The sequence below is a fragment of the Marmota marmota genome, unplaced genomic scaffold (genome assembly GCF_001458135.2).
Source record: "Marmota marmota marmota unplaced genomic scaffold, marMar, whole genome shotgun sequence".
NCBI classification, from domain to species: Eukaryota; Metazoa; Chordata; class Mammalia; order Rodentia; family Sciuridae; genus Marmota; species Marmota marmota.
In genome coordinates this window covers 8,390,433-8,406,772 of record NW_026000016.1, presented here as the reverse complement: position 1 = coordinate 8,406,772, position 16,340 = coordinate 8,390,433, and the positions used below count along the sequence as shown (strand labels likewise).

The 16,340-nt window shown below is 32.8% G+C and overlaps 1 protein-coding gene across 3 annotated transcripts in view; it reads right to left on the bottom strand.

The window, feature by feature from the left end:
- Window positions 1-16,340, bottom strand: part of Epc1 (enhancer of polycomb homolog 1) — an 88,418-nt gene that overhangs the window by 24,793 nt on the left and 47,285 nt on the right. For all 3 annotated transcript variants that reach the window (XR_007349704.1, XM_015483471.2, XM_015483472.2), the window contains exon 2: window positions 2,285-2,444. Coding sequence is in view for 2 of the 3 variants with exons in the window: in XM_015483471.2 (XP_015338957.1) it covers window positions 2,285-2,444 (160 nt within the window). In the remaining variant the exon portion in view is untranslated. The remainder of the gene's footprint in view (window positions 1-2,284; window positions 2,445-16,340) is intronic.

The following is a 16,340-nucleotide window of genomic DNA, read 5'->3' as shown; positions in this document are numbered from 1 at the left end:
TTTTAAAAATTAACATCATTTTTATTCAATTTCTTCTAGAAAACAAAAGAGAAAGAACACTTTCCAGCTCCATCTATGATGCCAGTATTACTGATACTGAAACCAGACAAGATAGATACTGAGACCTTTCATAAACTGAGATGCAAAAATCCTTGGTTAGCAAAAATTCTATCCAATGTATGAGAAAAAATGTCTGAGGGGCTGGGATTGTGGCTCAGTGGTAGAGCGCTGCTTGCCTTGTACGTGTGAGGCACTAGGTTCAATCCTCAGCACCACATAAAAATAAATAAAAGTATTATGTCCATCTACAACTAAAAAAAAAAATCATAAAAATGATATATTCCAAATATGGAAGTGTAGTCCAATATTTGAAAATCAATAAGTGTAACCTACCATATTAACAGGCTGAGGAAGAAGAAAAAGAAAAAACCACAGGATATCAATTGTTGCTAAAAGAGCATGCAGAAAAAATTCAACATCCATTCATGATAAAAATTCTCAGTATGAGAACTAGGGGGAACTTCAACCTCATAAGAAACCACATGAAAAAAATCTACAGGGTCTGGGGTTGTGGCTCAGTGATAGAGCACTTGTCTAGCACGTATGAGGCACTGGGTTCAAACCGCAGCATCACATAAAAATAAATAAATAAATAAACCCTACAGCTCTCTGTACCATGCACAGCCAGAGGAATGAGAAGTTGTGCTCCATTTGTGTATAACGAATGTGTCAAAATACATTCTACTATCATGTATAACTGATTAGAACAAATTTTTAAAAAAGAAAAAACTAGAGCTAACTTCATATTTATTAATGACATTGAATTATTCCCTTCTAATAGTAGAAATGAGGCAAAGATATTAGTTATCTTGCCACTCTTATTTTTTAGCTCTCATCACTCTCATTACTCACATAGTACTAAAGTGCCTGCCATTATAATAAGACAAGAAAAGAAATTAAAGGCATGCAACTAAGGAAAAAAGCAGGGGAGCTCTAAAAGACTCCCAAGATAATTCATAATTATACAGTCAGAATTTAATATGTTGTCTCTTTTTTCATTTTGTTGTTGTGATCTGTTATGAGACAGGGTCTCACTGTGTTACTCAAGCTGTGAATTCCTGGGCTCAAGTTACCTCCCTCTTCGTCCTCCTGAGTATCTGGGACTACAGGTACATGCCAGACCCTGTGTCTATGTCTTAAATGTAATTAAACAAGAGTGTACAACTAAAACAAACTGCTTGTGGTTTACTATAAAGAAACCCCTAGTGAATTGGAGAAATTCTTCTTTTAAAGGAAATGAATACTATTAGGCCAAAGAGTTAATGATGAAAAAAAAAATCACAAGTTAAAAAAATATCAGAATGTCAATATATAAAAGCCAAAATGGACTACACTTTTGGCTTTTATATTTAAAAACTGTGAAATCAGTGTTTATAATCTGGGACAGAAAAAAATGAATCATATAGGGAAAGGGTTAAAAGAAGCAGAAAACTAGCTAATGAGTTAAGAATTAGTTAAAACTGGTTCTCAATGTGCTTACATGGATTAGAAAAAATAAAAATAAAAAACCCTAAAAATAAAGATATAGTAATATATTAAGACATATTAATATACTAAGGCTACAAACTCTGTTCATTATCACCAAATATGGTAGATATTAAAGGACCATTTCTACTGGAAAAAAACTAACAATACCAAGTGAAACAAATTCCCAAGTAGAACATTAAAGTTTTAAAAACTAGCATATCACTCTGCTAGCAGAAAAAAACACACCAGGGCTTAGCAAACTATGGCCCATAGGCCTACTCTGGCCTGCCACCTATTTTTATGAATAAAGTTTTATCAAAACACAGACATGTTGATTTGTTTATGTATTCTCTACAGCTGCTTTGATACTACAATAGCAGAATAGTTGTGCCAGAGAATGAATGATACCCCAAGTCTAAAATATTTTTTTATCTGATTCTTTACAGGAAAAATTTGCTAAATTTGACTTAAGAGTTAACACTTTTAATATTATTAATTCTGAAAAGAAAGAAAACTATTTCCATTCTGAGGCATATTCTTTATCCTATTTGTCTAAAGCAGCCTAAGATCCCATAGTGGAATAAAACTGAAAGTCTATGATGAAAAATGCTAATAATTTTTGGTCAGATATCTCAAAAACCATTTTAGAAGGAGAAAATGTGGTCTAATAACTCTCAAGCTGATGTTAGTCAGCAGGTATCTGTGAGGTTATATAAATATGAAAAAATAACAATCATTAAAAAAAGTAACTACTTACGCTGTATGTGAATGAGCTGCTTTGGCATCTTAAATTCCCCAGGATATATAGATTCATAGTAAGCAATATTACTCTCTGCCTCTGGAACTGGTATAACCATGTTATCCCTCTTCTCGCCATATACCTGCTGTGCTGAAATAGCCCGCTGAAGATGATGTTCCTAAAAAGAGGGGGAAATAATGTAAGTTTATGTATTTAAGGAGCAGCAAATAGAAAATATAGTCATGCAGAGGTTTTTGCTCATTTGTTTTTAAAACAGCTATATTTTAGTAGTAGGTCTTGAAAGCATGGTGTTAACAATACAACTAATGGTGTAAACATTTTAAGTAGAAATGAGAAGATTTTGCTACAAACACTTGACTCCTCAGTTTTTCTGCACCTTTACTTAAAAGGTACTACACCAAATGGAGTTATAAAGATTTTTTAAAAGTTTACTAAAACTGAGATGAAAGAAAATATCTGAACTTACTACATGAAGAAAGCAAACTGTGTATAAAAATTATTTTATTGATTCAAATCTATTCATACAGTACTTTGTAAATCTAGAATTTTCTTTTAAACAAATCAACTGATAGAATCTTTACAAAGACGGGTAGAAATTATTATCTTCTCCATTTTTAGTTTATGAAATTGACACAGATTAAAACCCTGGTCATTTGTCTTTCCTATCAACTACCAGAGCCTTTCCTGGACAGCAGCAGAGTTGTGCCCTAGACCTAGACTCAGGCCGCATGGATTAGAATCTAACTCCAACACTGAAACAAACTGACTCCTGGCAAGAAGCTTTAGTCTTCTAAAACTGTTTCCTCCAGTAAGAGATAAATGCAATCTACAGAGTTGGTTGGAGATTTTAAGTAAGATAAATGTGAGTAAAATATTTAGTATAACAGATGCTTAAATTTTGGTTGTTACCATCCAGAAAGGTTTTATTAGTTTGATACTAGTACCAGCTGCCATAAAAATATTGTTCTCACCCAGTTATATCAACACTGAATTTTGGCATATACTTTATTAAACAATTATAGGTACTTGTGTATTACATAAATGTATCACTAGTGAAAAACATTCCAACAGTATGAAAAGTTTCAGTCTTCTTAGGTAGTCCCAGTTAAGAATGCATATATTCTTCGAAAATATATGTGTATGAATATATGTATGATCCTATTAAAGAGTAATAGTGTTTTTATTTTTATGTAGTTAAGAACATGACTTCTGTAAATAATACCCTGGATTCAAAAAATGGTTCCACAGTCTACTAGGTCAATGACTTTGGGACTTGTGAAAAATTATTATCTCCCAGGATAGTTTTATTATCTGTAAATGTACATTATATGCCTACCATATGGGATTGTGGTTAAGAAAAAATGCCTAAGATATAATAAGTACCCAATACCAGGTAGATGATGGCTATCTTTCCCCTATTAATGAAATAAAAGTTTTACATAGGTTTAGTTATCATTTATGACATTGCGTATGAATAATATTCTGTAAAAAATCACTTATTTACGTTTATATCCATTTTTCACAACTATGAAATAAAACTTTTGCTTATCAATATTACAGTGAATACTCAATGCTTTAAAAATCTTATATGTGTTTTATGTTGTATAGTACATCTCACATAAATAACTTGCTCATATCTTCAACAGTCAAGAAAATACTTCCCCTTTATATATGGTATATAGTGGAAAGATGTCATAATGTATACAACATACTTTCTACAGTTCCATAAAACATGCAGGATTCATAGATGAAAAAAACTGCAAAATATTAACCATTGTAGAATCTAGGTGGGTAGTATGGAGATGTTCATTGTATTGTTAACTTTTATAAAAATTTGAGAAAATTTACAATGAAAAAACAAAGAAGAGGGTTCTAATTCTAAGGGTCCTAGATGTATATAATACACAGCAAAAATGGTTAAGTTATTCTATTTTTTAAAAGTCTCAACAACTGGGGTAACTATTACCCTATACAATTTATATTTATTTCCTCCCAAAGTACTAAGTTTATGAGAAAGGGAGGAGACCAAATATATCAGGGTAGCTGGAGAATAGTGAGGTGGGATAGTTGACAACTGCATGTACATGGGGTTTATGTGCCAGATCATGCACTCTTAGGGGTCATGTAAAGGATTTCCTCACACACATACACATTAAGAAGTACAATATTTAATGACATTGATAATAGAGTAAAAGGGTTAATCTGAAAATTGTATGTTAAGGAAATTTAATATTTTAAAGACACAATTGAACATATCTAATATGTAGAAAAAGGTCTAAAAGCATATACACACATAAACTAATCAACTTTTTAACTTTTATTCCCTTCTTTGCTTTATTTTTTTCATTGCACTTAATCTTATAATATGCTGTATAGTTGGTGTGTTTACTGTCATCACCTACCTGTTCCCTTACTTCCAATCTAAGCATCATGAAAGCAGAAATTTTTGTCTATTTTGCTTTCTGCTATAATATCACTATTCTGAAATGGTGCCAGAACAGAGCATGGTGCTTAAATGATGCATGCACGGGTGTATGTACACCCACATAAATATACATGCATACATACACATATAATTTCAAAGTATAATACCAAAAGATTAACAGTGTACCTCTGGGTGGCACACTTTTGAAACTTACTCTTTCATACTTTTATTTCTCATATTTTCTAAAAGATTCTTGCAGTACTTTTTTTTTTTACACATAAAAATCTGAATTTATTACACTAAATGATTTTCTAAATGATAATTTCTAAATGATATACTTTACATTCGTTGTATGTGTAGCTTTTCAGGTAAAGAAAGTATTTCAAAAATCTAAATCTATATACATTTATTTCCATGAAATAGCATTCAATTTTAAGTGAAAAACGGGATTGCTTTTGCTTTGAGCAGGGAGATGTAAATTACAAAGCCAAGTAACAAATCAATTAGAATATATGCTCTATACTCAATTATTTACTGAATGCCTTGATCAAATACCTAAGATGATACAACTCTAAAGTACAATTATAAAAAGTTCAGAAGTTCCTTGAACATAGTACCTATCAGTGAAAGTTTTAAAGCAATCTATTTTCTGCTCTGAATAGGCTAGCATCCCCAAACTTTGTTCCCTGGGATACTCATTTCAAATTATCAACAGATAGTCTAATAAAGGTTTTAGTAGTCTATATCCATGAAAACAGAACAACTTTTCTAAAAAGAATTATTCATTAATAGCTCATACAAAACTTTTATAATACAGTTAAGAAGTGATGGTATAGAAAGAAAGCTAGAGATATAAAACAGAACATCTGGGCTTAACTTTGTTTATTAATTAACAGTATATGTTTATTCAGTGTGCTAACTTGGTGACTGGGGACACATGGTAAGTAAAATAAATATGCCTTACATGTTTACACTGCAGTAGGGAGGTAAAGTGTAAAAATTAAAGTGCTACGAAGGAAAAGAATAATGCATTATGGAAATAGGAAAATCTATAGGAAATAGATTTGGGGCTGGTATACCTTTCACTAGTGAAGAACATGACATGTAGGCTAACGTTTGTGGGAATAAGAATTAGGTAAAAAATTGTTTTAAGAAAAGGGAAGAGCGGTTTGAAAAACATTTATTAGTTTATGATAACTTAGGGGTAGTTTCTTTATATTATACAATATTTTCAGTAATTAGGTTCAGTTGTACTTCCAGAGTTAATTACCAAAATACTATGATCAACTTCAATTTTTCATAAAATAACAAGTATAATCTCTCAAACCAGCCTGATTTTACAGAACAAAGCAAATAAAATCATTTAAGGAATTCTTTAACATACAAACTTTAAGAATGGAATTAGAGAAACAATTTATGATTTAACAAATTTTTTAAAAGCCTATAATTTAAAAAAATAAAAAGCACATCAGAAATGACTAAGCGATGACCTTGAGAAGTTCAGAGGCACACTGTCAATCTCCATGAACCTTGCTACTATGGCGCTGACCAAACATACTCACTTTTGTTCCTTCAGTCTGCCTAATGCAATGGCAATTTAGGCTTTAGAGGCAAAGAACCAAGTATGCATTTTAGATTTAGATTCCTTATCTTACTCCAACCCCAGCAAATTACCTGCCATGTATTTTTATTATGTGCATAATAAATGTAGTTTTTCTTATACCTTTTTCTTTTTTCTTTTATTCCCCTCTGTTATTTTTTGCTTACCCCAGGAAACCACACTGCCTTTTCAGGTAGCTTTTTATGGTCTATTAAAGGCAGGAGTAGTAATTGCAAAAGAGTTATTAACTGGCTTTAAAGAGGCGTTATCACTAATATTTGGGAAATCCTAAAACATCATTCTTGCTTTCACCCACCATGGGTTAATTCCTACTCTTCTTCCAAGTCAATCTTAAAATTATCTGAGGTAGGATCTCTCCCTGATTCGTGCTGCTACAGTAATGTATTTTATACTTAAAAGATTGTGATAATTATTCACTGATCTCTAAAATGTGAGCTTTTTAAAATTAGAAGTTATGTCTAACTTACTCTTCTATCTTTTCCTTCAAAAATGTATTCTCTTAATGTAAATATTTGAGGACTAAATAAGAATATCTTTGTAATCTACTCAGCATCTAGTATAATATTTTGGCTTATTGCCAGTGCTTAATATCTTATAAAACATCACTAAAGAAAGATAAGAAGGACCAACCTAAATAAAAGCACATAAAAAAAAGTCATTTCTACTTGTTCAGTATTAAATATTACAAAACTAAAATGAGCTATTCAAGATTATAACACAGTTTCCAAAACAATTATACTAATTTGTTAAATTTTTAAAGTGAATAACGACTTTAACATAGCCATTATGACAATTAGACATTTAGACCTTTTTTTAGTCACCAAGTTAAAAACAGCTTATTACAAGCAGTAATAATATAATCCTTGTGCATAAATAATAAGTGATGACTAATTCCATTAAAAAAGCTATTTAAGATTTAAGAGGTTTAAATCTGATTGTTTGTACATATTGAGCTAGACTCCACTGCTAACAATGAAGAGGTCTGAGCTGAATCATTTTCTCTTCTGGGTTGTTTTCAAATGATATTTCCAAGAACTAAAACATTAACTCTATTCAGGAAAGGAACATTGTTTTGGCAAGTGCTCCCTAGTTGTTCTTCATCTATATAATGAACTCTTGCCTGGCTCATTATAATAACCTCCTAATTAGTCCCTTTCTCTAGTTAGATTAGTTCTGTTAATTACAAGTTAGATCATGTCATTCCTTTACTCAGAATCTTCCAATTATTTCCCATTTCACTCAGAATAAATGCCAAAGTCCTTAAGGTTCCACATGATTTACAATTCCCTTTTCATTGCTATCTCCCTGTGTTCCTTTACTATTCTGCTATTCACTCACTCTGCTCTAGTCATACAGGAATCCTTGCTGTTTGTCAACTGTGAAAGAAATAGCTTTTCCCTTAAACTTTTTGGTCAAAAGTCATTCTTTTAAAATCCTTCCACTATACACTCACTAGAATGGTTAAAACAGAAAAGGCCGACAATATCAAATGACAGTGAGGATTTGGAATAACTAGAACACAATACACTGTCAATGAGAAAAAGACAAAGCAGATTTTATAAAACCAAACATATATAATCCATATATCCCAACAATTTTATTCTTAAGCATTTACCCAAGAGAAATGAAAACACAGCTCACAAAAATATCTGGGGGTAAGGATGTATAAAGTTTTATTCAAAATAGCCTCAAACTGCACACATTCAAATGTCCATCAATGGGATAGTCAAGAGTCCTCCATCAATAAGAGGAACAAACTACTTATACATGCAACACCTAATTTTTTTTTTAAATTACAATGTGTACAAATAGTTGCACACAAAAGTATATACTTAAGTCCATTTATGTGATGTTCTAAAACACCCAAATTAATCTATGGTGGAAATAATTCATAATAGTAGATGCCTCTGGGGAACAGAGATGGAAATGACTAAAAAGTGGAATGAAGGAGTTTTCTGGAATAATGATAATGTTCTGTATCTTGATGGGGGTCTGGATTATACAAATATATGATTTTGCTAAAATTCAGCTAACATATACTATTTGTGAATTTAATTGCTGACCTCAAAAAGGGTAAAATCGGTAAACAAATACTAAACTCTTCTTGATGATATGCATATGTAGTACTTAGGGAAACTTGAGCTGATGTTTGCAATTACTTGAAAATGCATTTTAAAAATAAGATAAACTGAGAGATGGAGAGATGGGTGATAGGACAAACATAATAAAATGTTAATAATGGTAGAATCTAGATAGTGGAGTAGTATGTGTGGGAGGTCACTACAAAATTCCTGAAACTTTACTGAACATCTGACAATTTTTATAATAAAGTCTTAAAAAAAAAAAAAAAGAAAAAAGAAAGGATCCTCTCAATCCCAGAACACCCTGTTCCATTATCCTGCTTTATTTTCCTCTATAGGACCTATCACCTCCTTATAGACCACTTGGTTTTTCATTTATAATCAGTTTCCTTTCATCACAGTATAAAATTCATGAAGTCAGGAGCTTGATTTTTTAAATTCACTTTATTCCAGGTATAGAATCATGCCTAACACATGCAAGTATCAAATAAATACTTGTTGAATAAATGAGCAATGAACTGTATGCATCACTTACTTAAGGTCCAGAAACTATCATGGTTTGAAACAGACTTCATAAAAAACTAAGATAAAAATTTCATAAAGGCAAACAAAGAAACAAATAAATAAAAATACTTTGCTTTTACACTGAAAAAACTCAGGGTGAACAGTCAAAATAGCTGAATAGACAGAACACTTGGCAATTATAGCAATTTAATATTATTTTCCACAAGAAATAAATGATAAGAAAACCTCTAATATTGCTATCTATCCTCCCACTGAAAGCCCAATATTCTGAAATTATTTTTTAGAATATGAAATAATAAAGGAAGAACTTTGCTAAGGTACAGATAAAATAGTTCAGTTTTAATTTTCAGTTGTAGATTGACACAATATCTTTATTTTATTTATTTTTATGTGGTGCTGAGGATTGAACCCAGTGCCTCATGTACCAGGCAAGTGCTCTTCCAATGAGCTACAACCCCAGACCTAAAACAGTCCAGTTTTAAAATTTCATTTTAGGGTAACCTATTTTTCAATTTGCTACTTTCTTTGTGAAATAATCAGGACTTATTAGTTACTAAGTAGCACATTCCAGAACAGCCCTAAGCAAAATTAAGTTTAATTTTGATTCTTGCGTTCTTATGACCCTTTTTGTAGTCCTTACATCCCTCTAGAGGGTTGTTTGTGCTGTGCTTATTAAGCACCTACATGCTCATTTGATATTTGGCTAGTCAAGAAAAAGAGAGTAAAATAATAGTCTCATTTTATTTTTGGAAAAGTTACAATCCAAATGGAATGTTTCCCTAAAATTAAATTTAAAAATCAACTTTAAAAAGGCCCAAAAAGCTGTTTTGTTGTTATTGTTGTAATCCTCATGTGACTGACTTCTAGGCCTCCCAAGTAGGCCTCCCTCTATAGCTACTACCCTCTACAGCTATCTTTATAGCTACTGCTATCTTTCTAAAACAGTTTGAACACATTACCCTCATACTTAATCCCTGGCTCTCTATTGCTTTCCTGTTGAAATTCAAGCTTTCTTGGCACAACAAACAGGGCCCTTTATGATCTATCTCTATCTCATTCTTCTAGTCAATACTTTACCACTTTCTACCCTAAACTTCAAAACCCCACCTGTATACTCCCTGTCTTTAATTTAATCTACACCCTTCTCTATTCTTTATAATTTGACTCAAGTACATACCCTTCTTTTAAAAAATCTTCAACAACTATTATGGAGTACTATCACAGTGGTAACACAGAAGCAGAGGTGATTTTAAAAACATCTACATTCGTATTCAGTTGAACTCTTTATGAAGTAAAAAATTAAGCCAAGTCAGAATCCAGAAAAAAATTCGGTGATAGCGATTTCATGCTCCCAAACTACATGCCTCACACATTTCAGGAAGGGCAGGAATAACAGGTATAGAAAGAAAAGACCGACCAAGTTTAATAACAAGATTTTTTTTTTTTAAGGAAAGTCAATCACCTTGGGCAAATATTAATCAACTTGGAGGAAATGATTTTGTGAATTCTCTGTCAGCTTTGATTTGCGAACCCGCAGAGTTTGTTAAGTCTATTATCCATATTCCCAGAACTAAAATAGTAATAGCTAACAATACCGACCATTTATTATATGCCAGATCTGAGTATCACATACCTTATTTCATTTTTTCATTTAAAGTTCATAGCAACCTTAAGATATAGCAACTATCAACCCCATTTCACAAATTAGTAAACTTGCCCAGGTTCTTAACGTTAGCTGGATTTAAACCTAAGCATTACTCCAGAGCAAGAGCTCTTAACAAGTTTCCTATTTTAAATCTCAAAACACATAGACTGACCATAGATTGCTTATTTGTTGTAAGGGGAAAACAGTAACTATACTGAAAAAAATTGAACAATACTTTGTGTAAGATATCTTGGCTGGTGCTATCAAGATTCCTGTGGCAGAGTCCTTCAGACACTTAAAAACATATTCTCTGGGTTAGAACAAATGTAGTCCTGGAGGAGCTATAATTTGTCATTTTTCTATTTTAAGAATATGGCCAAGTCAAAGCTAATACAGAATCACACTCTATTAAAAAAATGTATTCTTTAATACACATGATAAAAAGACTAACCATCCCTTGAAATAAATATTTACAGGTACAGGCCATGATGATACGATATAGGCAGCAACCCTTTAGGTTATGTACTCTCAAATGGTTTAAAAAAAAAAAGGGGTGTGTGTGTGTGTGTGTGTGTGTGTGTGACACACACAAAGGAAGAGAGAAAAAGAATGAGTGTATGTGAGAGGGGACCGAATTGGGGTGGGGAAGGCAGGAAGGAAGAAGAAGGGAAAGAGAGCAATAAAGCAAACGGGGAAAAGAGTTCAAAATAGGTGTATCTTGGTAAAGGGTGTTCAGTGTTCTGTATAGTATTCCTTTTCTTTAAAATTTTCTGAAATTGAAAAAAAAAAAAAAAACACAAAAACAAGTTTCTTTTTTCACGAGCCAAGAGCAAAAAGAAAAAAAAAAAAACAATAGATTCCACAGGTAAGAAATACAAGTACTTTTTAAATAATTGTTTCCAAATAACTGCATGATCTTCATATCAGTGAATATTCCTGACCCTATCTAAACTAGATAGTTTCAGAACAGCATCTTCTGAACAGTAGTTTCAGAGACATTAGGTTATATGGGAATTTCTGTGCTTAAACAATTTTGGCAAATGCACAAATAGAGGGATAAACAACACAATTGTCACCTTTCAACCATTCCATCTGGCAAATGCCAGGCATCATTCTGACTGGGCTGTGGCTCTCAACACTGAATAATTTCTTTATAGAACAATCCTCATATATTTTACATTACACCAAAATTCACTAGGCTGAGGCAGGAGAATTATGAGTTCAAGGCCAGCCTTGGGAAATTGGTGAGAACCTGTCTCCAAATAAAAAGAAAAGGTCTGGGGGCTATAGCTCAATGGTAAAGAGCTTCCAGGTTCAATACCCAGCACACATGCTCTCACACACAAAAATCATATTTCTTAACCATTTATTAGATCACTGTTAGTGTGATATTTTTAAATGTTTCATGAGTTCCAGTTTTTAATTTAGAGGAGTAAAAATTATGGTAAGCATTCTCTTCCACAGACTTTTATCAATTTTGAGAAACACAACCTTGTGACCCCTTATACTGTTGAACTCATAATGACATATTTTACAGTTTTTTCAAAAGGGGGGTCTGTTTTGACTCACACTGCAAATAACTTTTATGGGCAAGAATTTAAATTGGAGGTTGGCGAACTATACCCTGGGGTTCAAATCCAGCCTATTATCTGTTTTTGTCAATAATTTTACAGGAGCATAGCTATGTTCAATTGCTTAAATATTTCCACAACTGCTTTTGCTCTATGCCAGAAAGAGCTAAAATTGAGTAGTTCTGACAGAGACCGTAAGGCCTAAAATATTTACAACCTGATTCTTATGTAAAAGAAATGCCATTTATTAAAAATTTTATCATTATATTTAACCCTACATTAAAATACTTAATCTTCACCCTGAATATATTTAGTAAGGGAAAGTGGAGCTCAGTAAGATTAAGTCACTTGCCCGAGGTGGTAGAAGTAGGATTTGGTTTGAGGTCTGACTCCAGAACCCCATGGTCTTTCTACTGTGGTTTAATTCCTCCTTCTTGTCTTCTTTTGCTTTCCCCATCTAGGGCTGAGTTCTGGTTGGTACAGAATACTAAGAGAGAAGCAAAAAGGACTTTAAACAGCTGAAGAGGTGATCAATAGTATCATGGTACAAGGACCACTGGGAAGCTATAGTCAACTTATGGAAAAAAGAGTGGATTTGTTAACTCATGTCAGGATTCTCTTTGGAGTACTTCTACTTGATTAGAACTCATAAGGCTCAACTGCTGGTAAAGTCCAGGCATGCTGGATATGAAGGACAACACTGGGAAAATTATGTCACAAGAAAGCCAGTCCAGTTATATGTAAGGACTTATGTGATAAACTAAGTTGAAATACAGTGTCAAAATAGACTAAATTTGAACGTGCCCTGTTCTATCAAAAACCCAAAAAACAAACAAAAACCCCCAAATTTATCTATTTTGTTTTCCAATCAATGGTACAAGCATGATTTAGCTATTGTAACAATTATTTTATTACATACTTTGTTTTATCCAACTAAAACCAAACCATTAAGGTTTGTATGAATGCTAAGATTAGTGCAGGTTTAAGATGAGTGGAAAACTGTAATATAGGAAAAAGTGGTAGTTCATACAGCATACTTATTAAATTCAGAATACAACTGAAAATAACCTTACATAATTTTTTTTCCTTTCTTAACTTTCATTAAGTTTCCTGGTTTCAATAAAACCATGAAACCCTGGGGTATTTGTAATAGAAGTATATCTTTATATAGTGATCATTAAATGGGCTCTGATATTCTCAAAAACTTTGTTATTCAATTATGTTTCTTCATTTGCTCAAACTCATCCTCTCTTCTACTAATTAACACAGTAGATGATTTGTTTTCAAATCATAATTTCAAATTATTCTAATTTGCTTAATATTATTTGGTAACATAAATTCTTTTTTTAAAATATAAACATGATGCACAGAAAGGTTTCTGATACTATATTTGAATGCTCTATAAAACAGAAAGGCATATAAAAGTATCCTATTTAACATCACACACTCTGATCAGAAACCTGCATTGGAATCCCAATTCTGCCATTTACTAATTATGTACAGTTAATTGTCATTGTAAGGACAGAATGAGATAAGAAATATACATACAGCTCAGCACAATACCTAATATTTGAAGAACTAATATACTTGAAATTTATATATAATTATATATGTACAAAACATATAATAAATTTAAGAACTTTTTATTAGCAGACTATCACTGAATAAAATAACTGTCAACCTCTAAAAATTATCAAATCCCACTACAGAATTTAAGAATTTTATGAGACAAATCCAGGTTATTTAGAGACTACAGTAGTCACATTAGGTTTTACATGAGAATGAGCTCTTTCTACTCACCTTAAAACATAAAACAAAAAGAGAAAAAAATGCATAAAAACCATCAGGAGGTCTTGTCCTCGAATCTTTCCTGATCAAGTTGGAAGTTAATGTCAGCAATTCATGTCAGTGTTGTTATACCCTACAAGTCATCCCAAATGGATGAGATAACTCAGAAACATTTAGAAACTTTGCTTCTAAAATAAGTCCTGAACCTCTTCCCCAAGGAAACAGAACAAAATACGTAATGATTTCAATCACGAGAGGAAGAGGTGAATGTTTGCAAAACTTGAACAACATACCTACAGTAGTTGCAGATCTAGTCCTAATACATTTAAATCACTATCTCTTTAGTTGGTATTTAAAGCCATAAAAGGGCAATTACATTTCTTCTTGCAAAGGTCCTTAGATTCATACAGACATCACAAAAATTCCTTCCCTGGGTATGGGAAAAAAGAGATGAACTACCTCAAATAAATAAAGATTTCCAGATAATATTTAAGACAAGTTTCTCACAAAAATATTAAGGAAATCATGTTAAGCCTGAATCATCTTAGGAGCTACCTTAAATTTGGTCAGAATGAATCTTCAGGTCTAAACAAGAAACAAGTAATCACATCTGATTTCATCTCAAAGAAACAACTTGTGGCAGACAGTGCCAAATTTTTTTTTTAACTCTTTGAGGGCAAATGAATTTTCCAATAATAAATGGTAGCAGAGGACTGTAGTTACAACACCAGTACTGAATTAGGAGTTTATTTCAGTGTGATATTTATCAACCCAGCATGCCTGCTAGTAAGGAAATGGTTATTGAAACTTATATTAAAACCTAATCAAATCACGGTCAGAATACATTATATAGGACAGAATAGATTAAAAACATAAACAGATAATACATGGCCTACTTAAAATATACTGCTGAGAGTCGGGTGCACTGGTAGATAACATGCAATTCCTGTGACTTGGGAGACTGAGACAGGAGGATCACAAGTTTGAGACCAGCCTCAGCAATTTAGAGACCGTGTCTCTAAATAATAAATAATGAAAATTGCTGGGTATATAACTCAGTGTATAAAGCACCTCTGGGTTCATTCCCCAGTACAAAAGAAAAAGAAAAGATACACTTGTAATTTCTCTACACAAAGGCTCTCTAAAAACAAGAGGACAGTTAGACACAGCCAAAAATGCAAGGAATTATAGCATAAAATCTACAACATCTCATCTTTCCTACCCCAATACACAAAGATGAATACTGAAAGTGCATTCAAATATTTCTGGAACAATTCTACTTTCTGGCTCGCCTGTGGTTGGGTGAAGCTATAAGACTGATTCTGGTCAATGAATTAAATCAAAGTGACCCATATTACATGTGGACCATAGAATTTAATTGCTGGTGAAAGATGTGAAATCTTTCAAAGCCCTCAAAATTATGAGTCATCACTTTGGAGATGTTAACTGTGGTATAAGCCTGGTTCCCCAGCTGACCCATGATGATGAACCCAAATGTGACATGAACAAGAAAAAAAACTTCTGATATTAATACACCACTGAAGACTTTGAGTCTATTTTTTATCCCAGCATAATCTGGCTTCGGCTAATAAATAAAAATTAGTATTCAGAAGTGGGGTACTTTCATAACAAGAAAACAAACTAAAAAATGAATAACTAAAATATAGGCCATTGGTTTGAAGATCAGGACACAAGGAACCCTTTCAGAAGCTAAGAAGGATGGCAAACCACGCCATGCAGTGCAAATTATTTGGTAAAAGTCAGTTATTATAACTTTTAAAAATCTGTAGCCCTAGGGAAGGAGGTTAAAAAAAACAAAAAAACCTGAACATTAAAATGATGAATTGGTGTTCTGAGTTTGATATTACAAGAAAGGGAGGACAGACAGAGACACAGACACTAAGCACCTAGCTCTTCCAGCAAAAGTTCAGTGGGTTCACAGTAACAGCATTAGGAGAAAAGACAAAACAATACTAGCACACTGAGCTGAATCATTAGCACATTAGAAGTCTAAGCTATGCTGCCAACGAACAAACCAAACACCAAAATCTTGATTGATTTAAATAGTATGTTTATGTCCCCAACTTTTTAAAGAGTGTGAGAGAGAGAGAATTTTAATATTTATTTTTTAGTTATCGGCGGACACAACATCTTTGTTTGTATGTGGTGCTGAGGATCGAACCCAGGCCGCACGCATGCCAGGCGAGCGCGCTACCGCTTGAGCCACATCCCCAGCCCTGTCTCCAATTTTTTATAGGCAAGAAGCAGGTTATAAAGTGTTTTAGCTTCCCAAAAGGGCACATTTTCCACAGTCTACTTCAGATTAGGCTCAGAGATGATGGAAAAAGGAAGATCTAGATATTACTACCAATAGTGCCCCCCAGCCCCCCCCCCCCC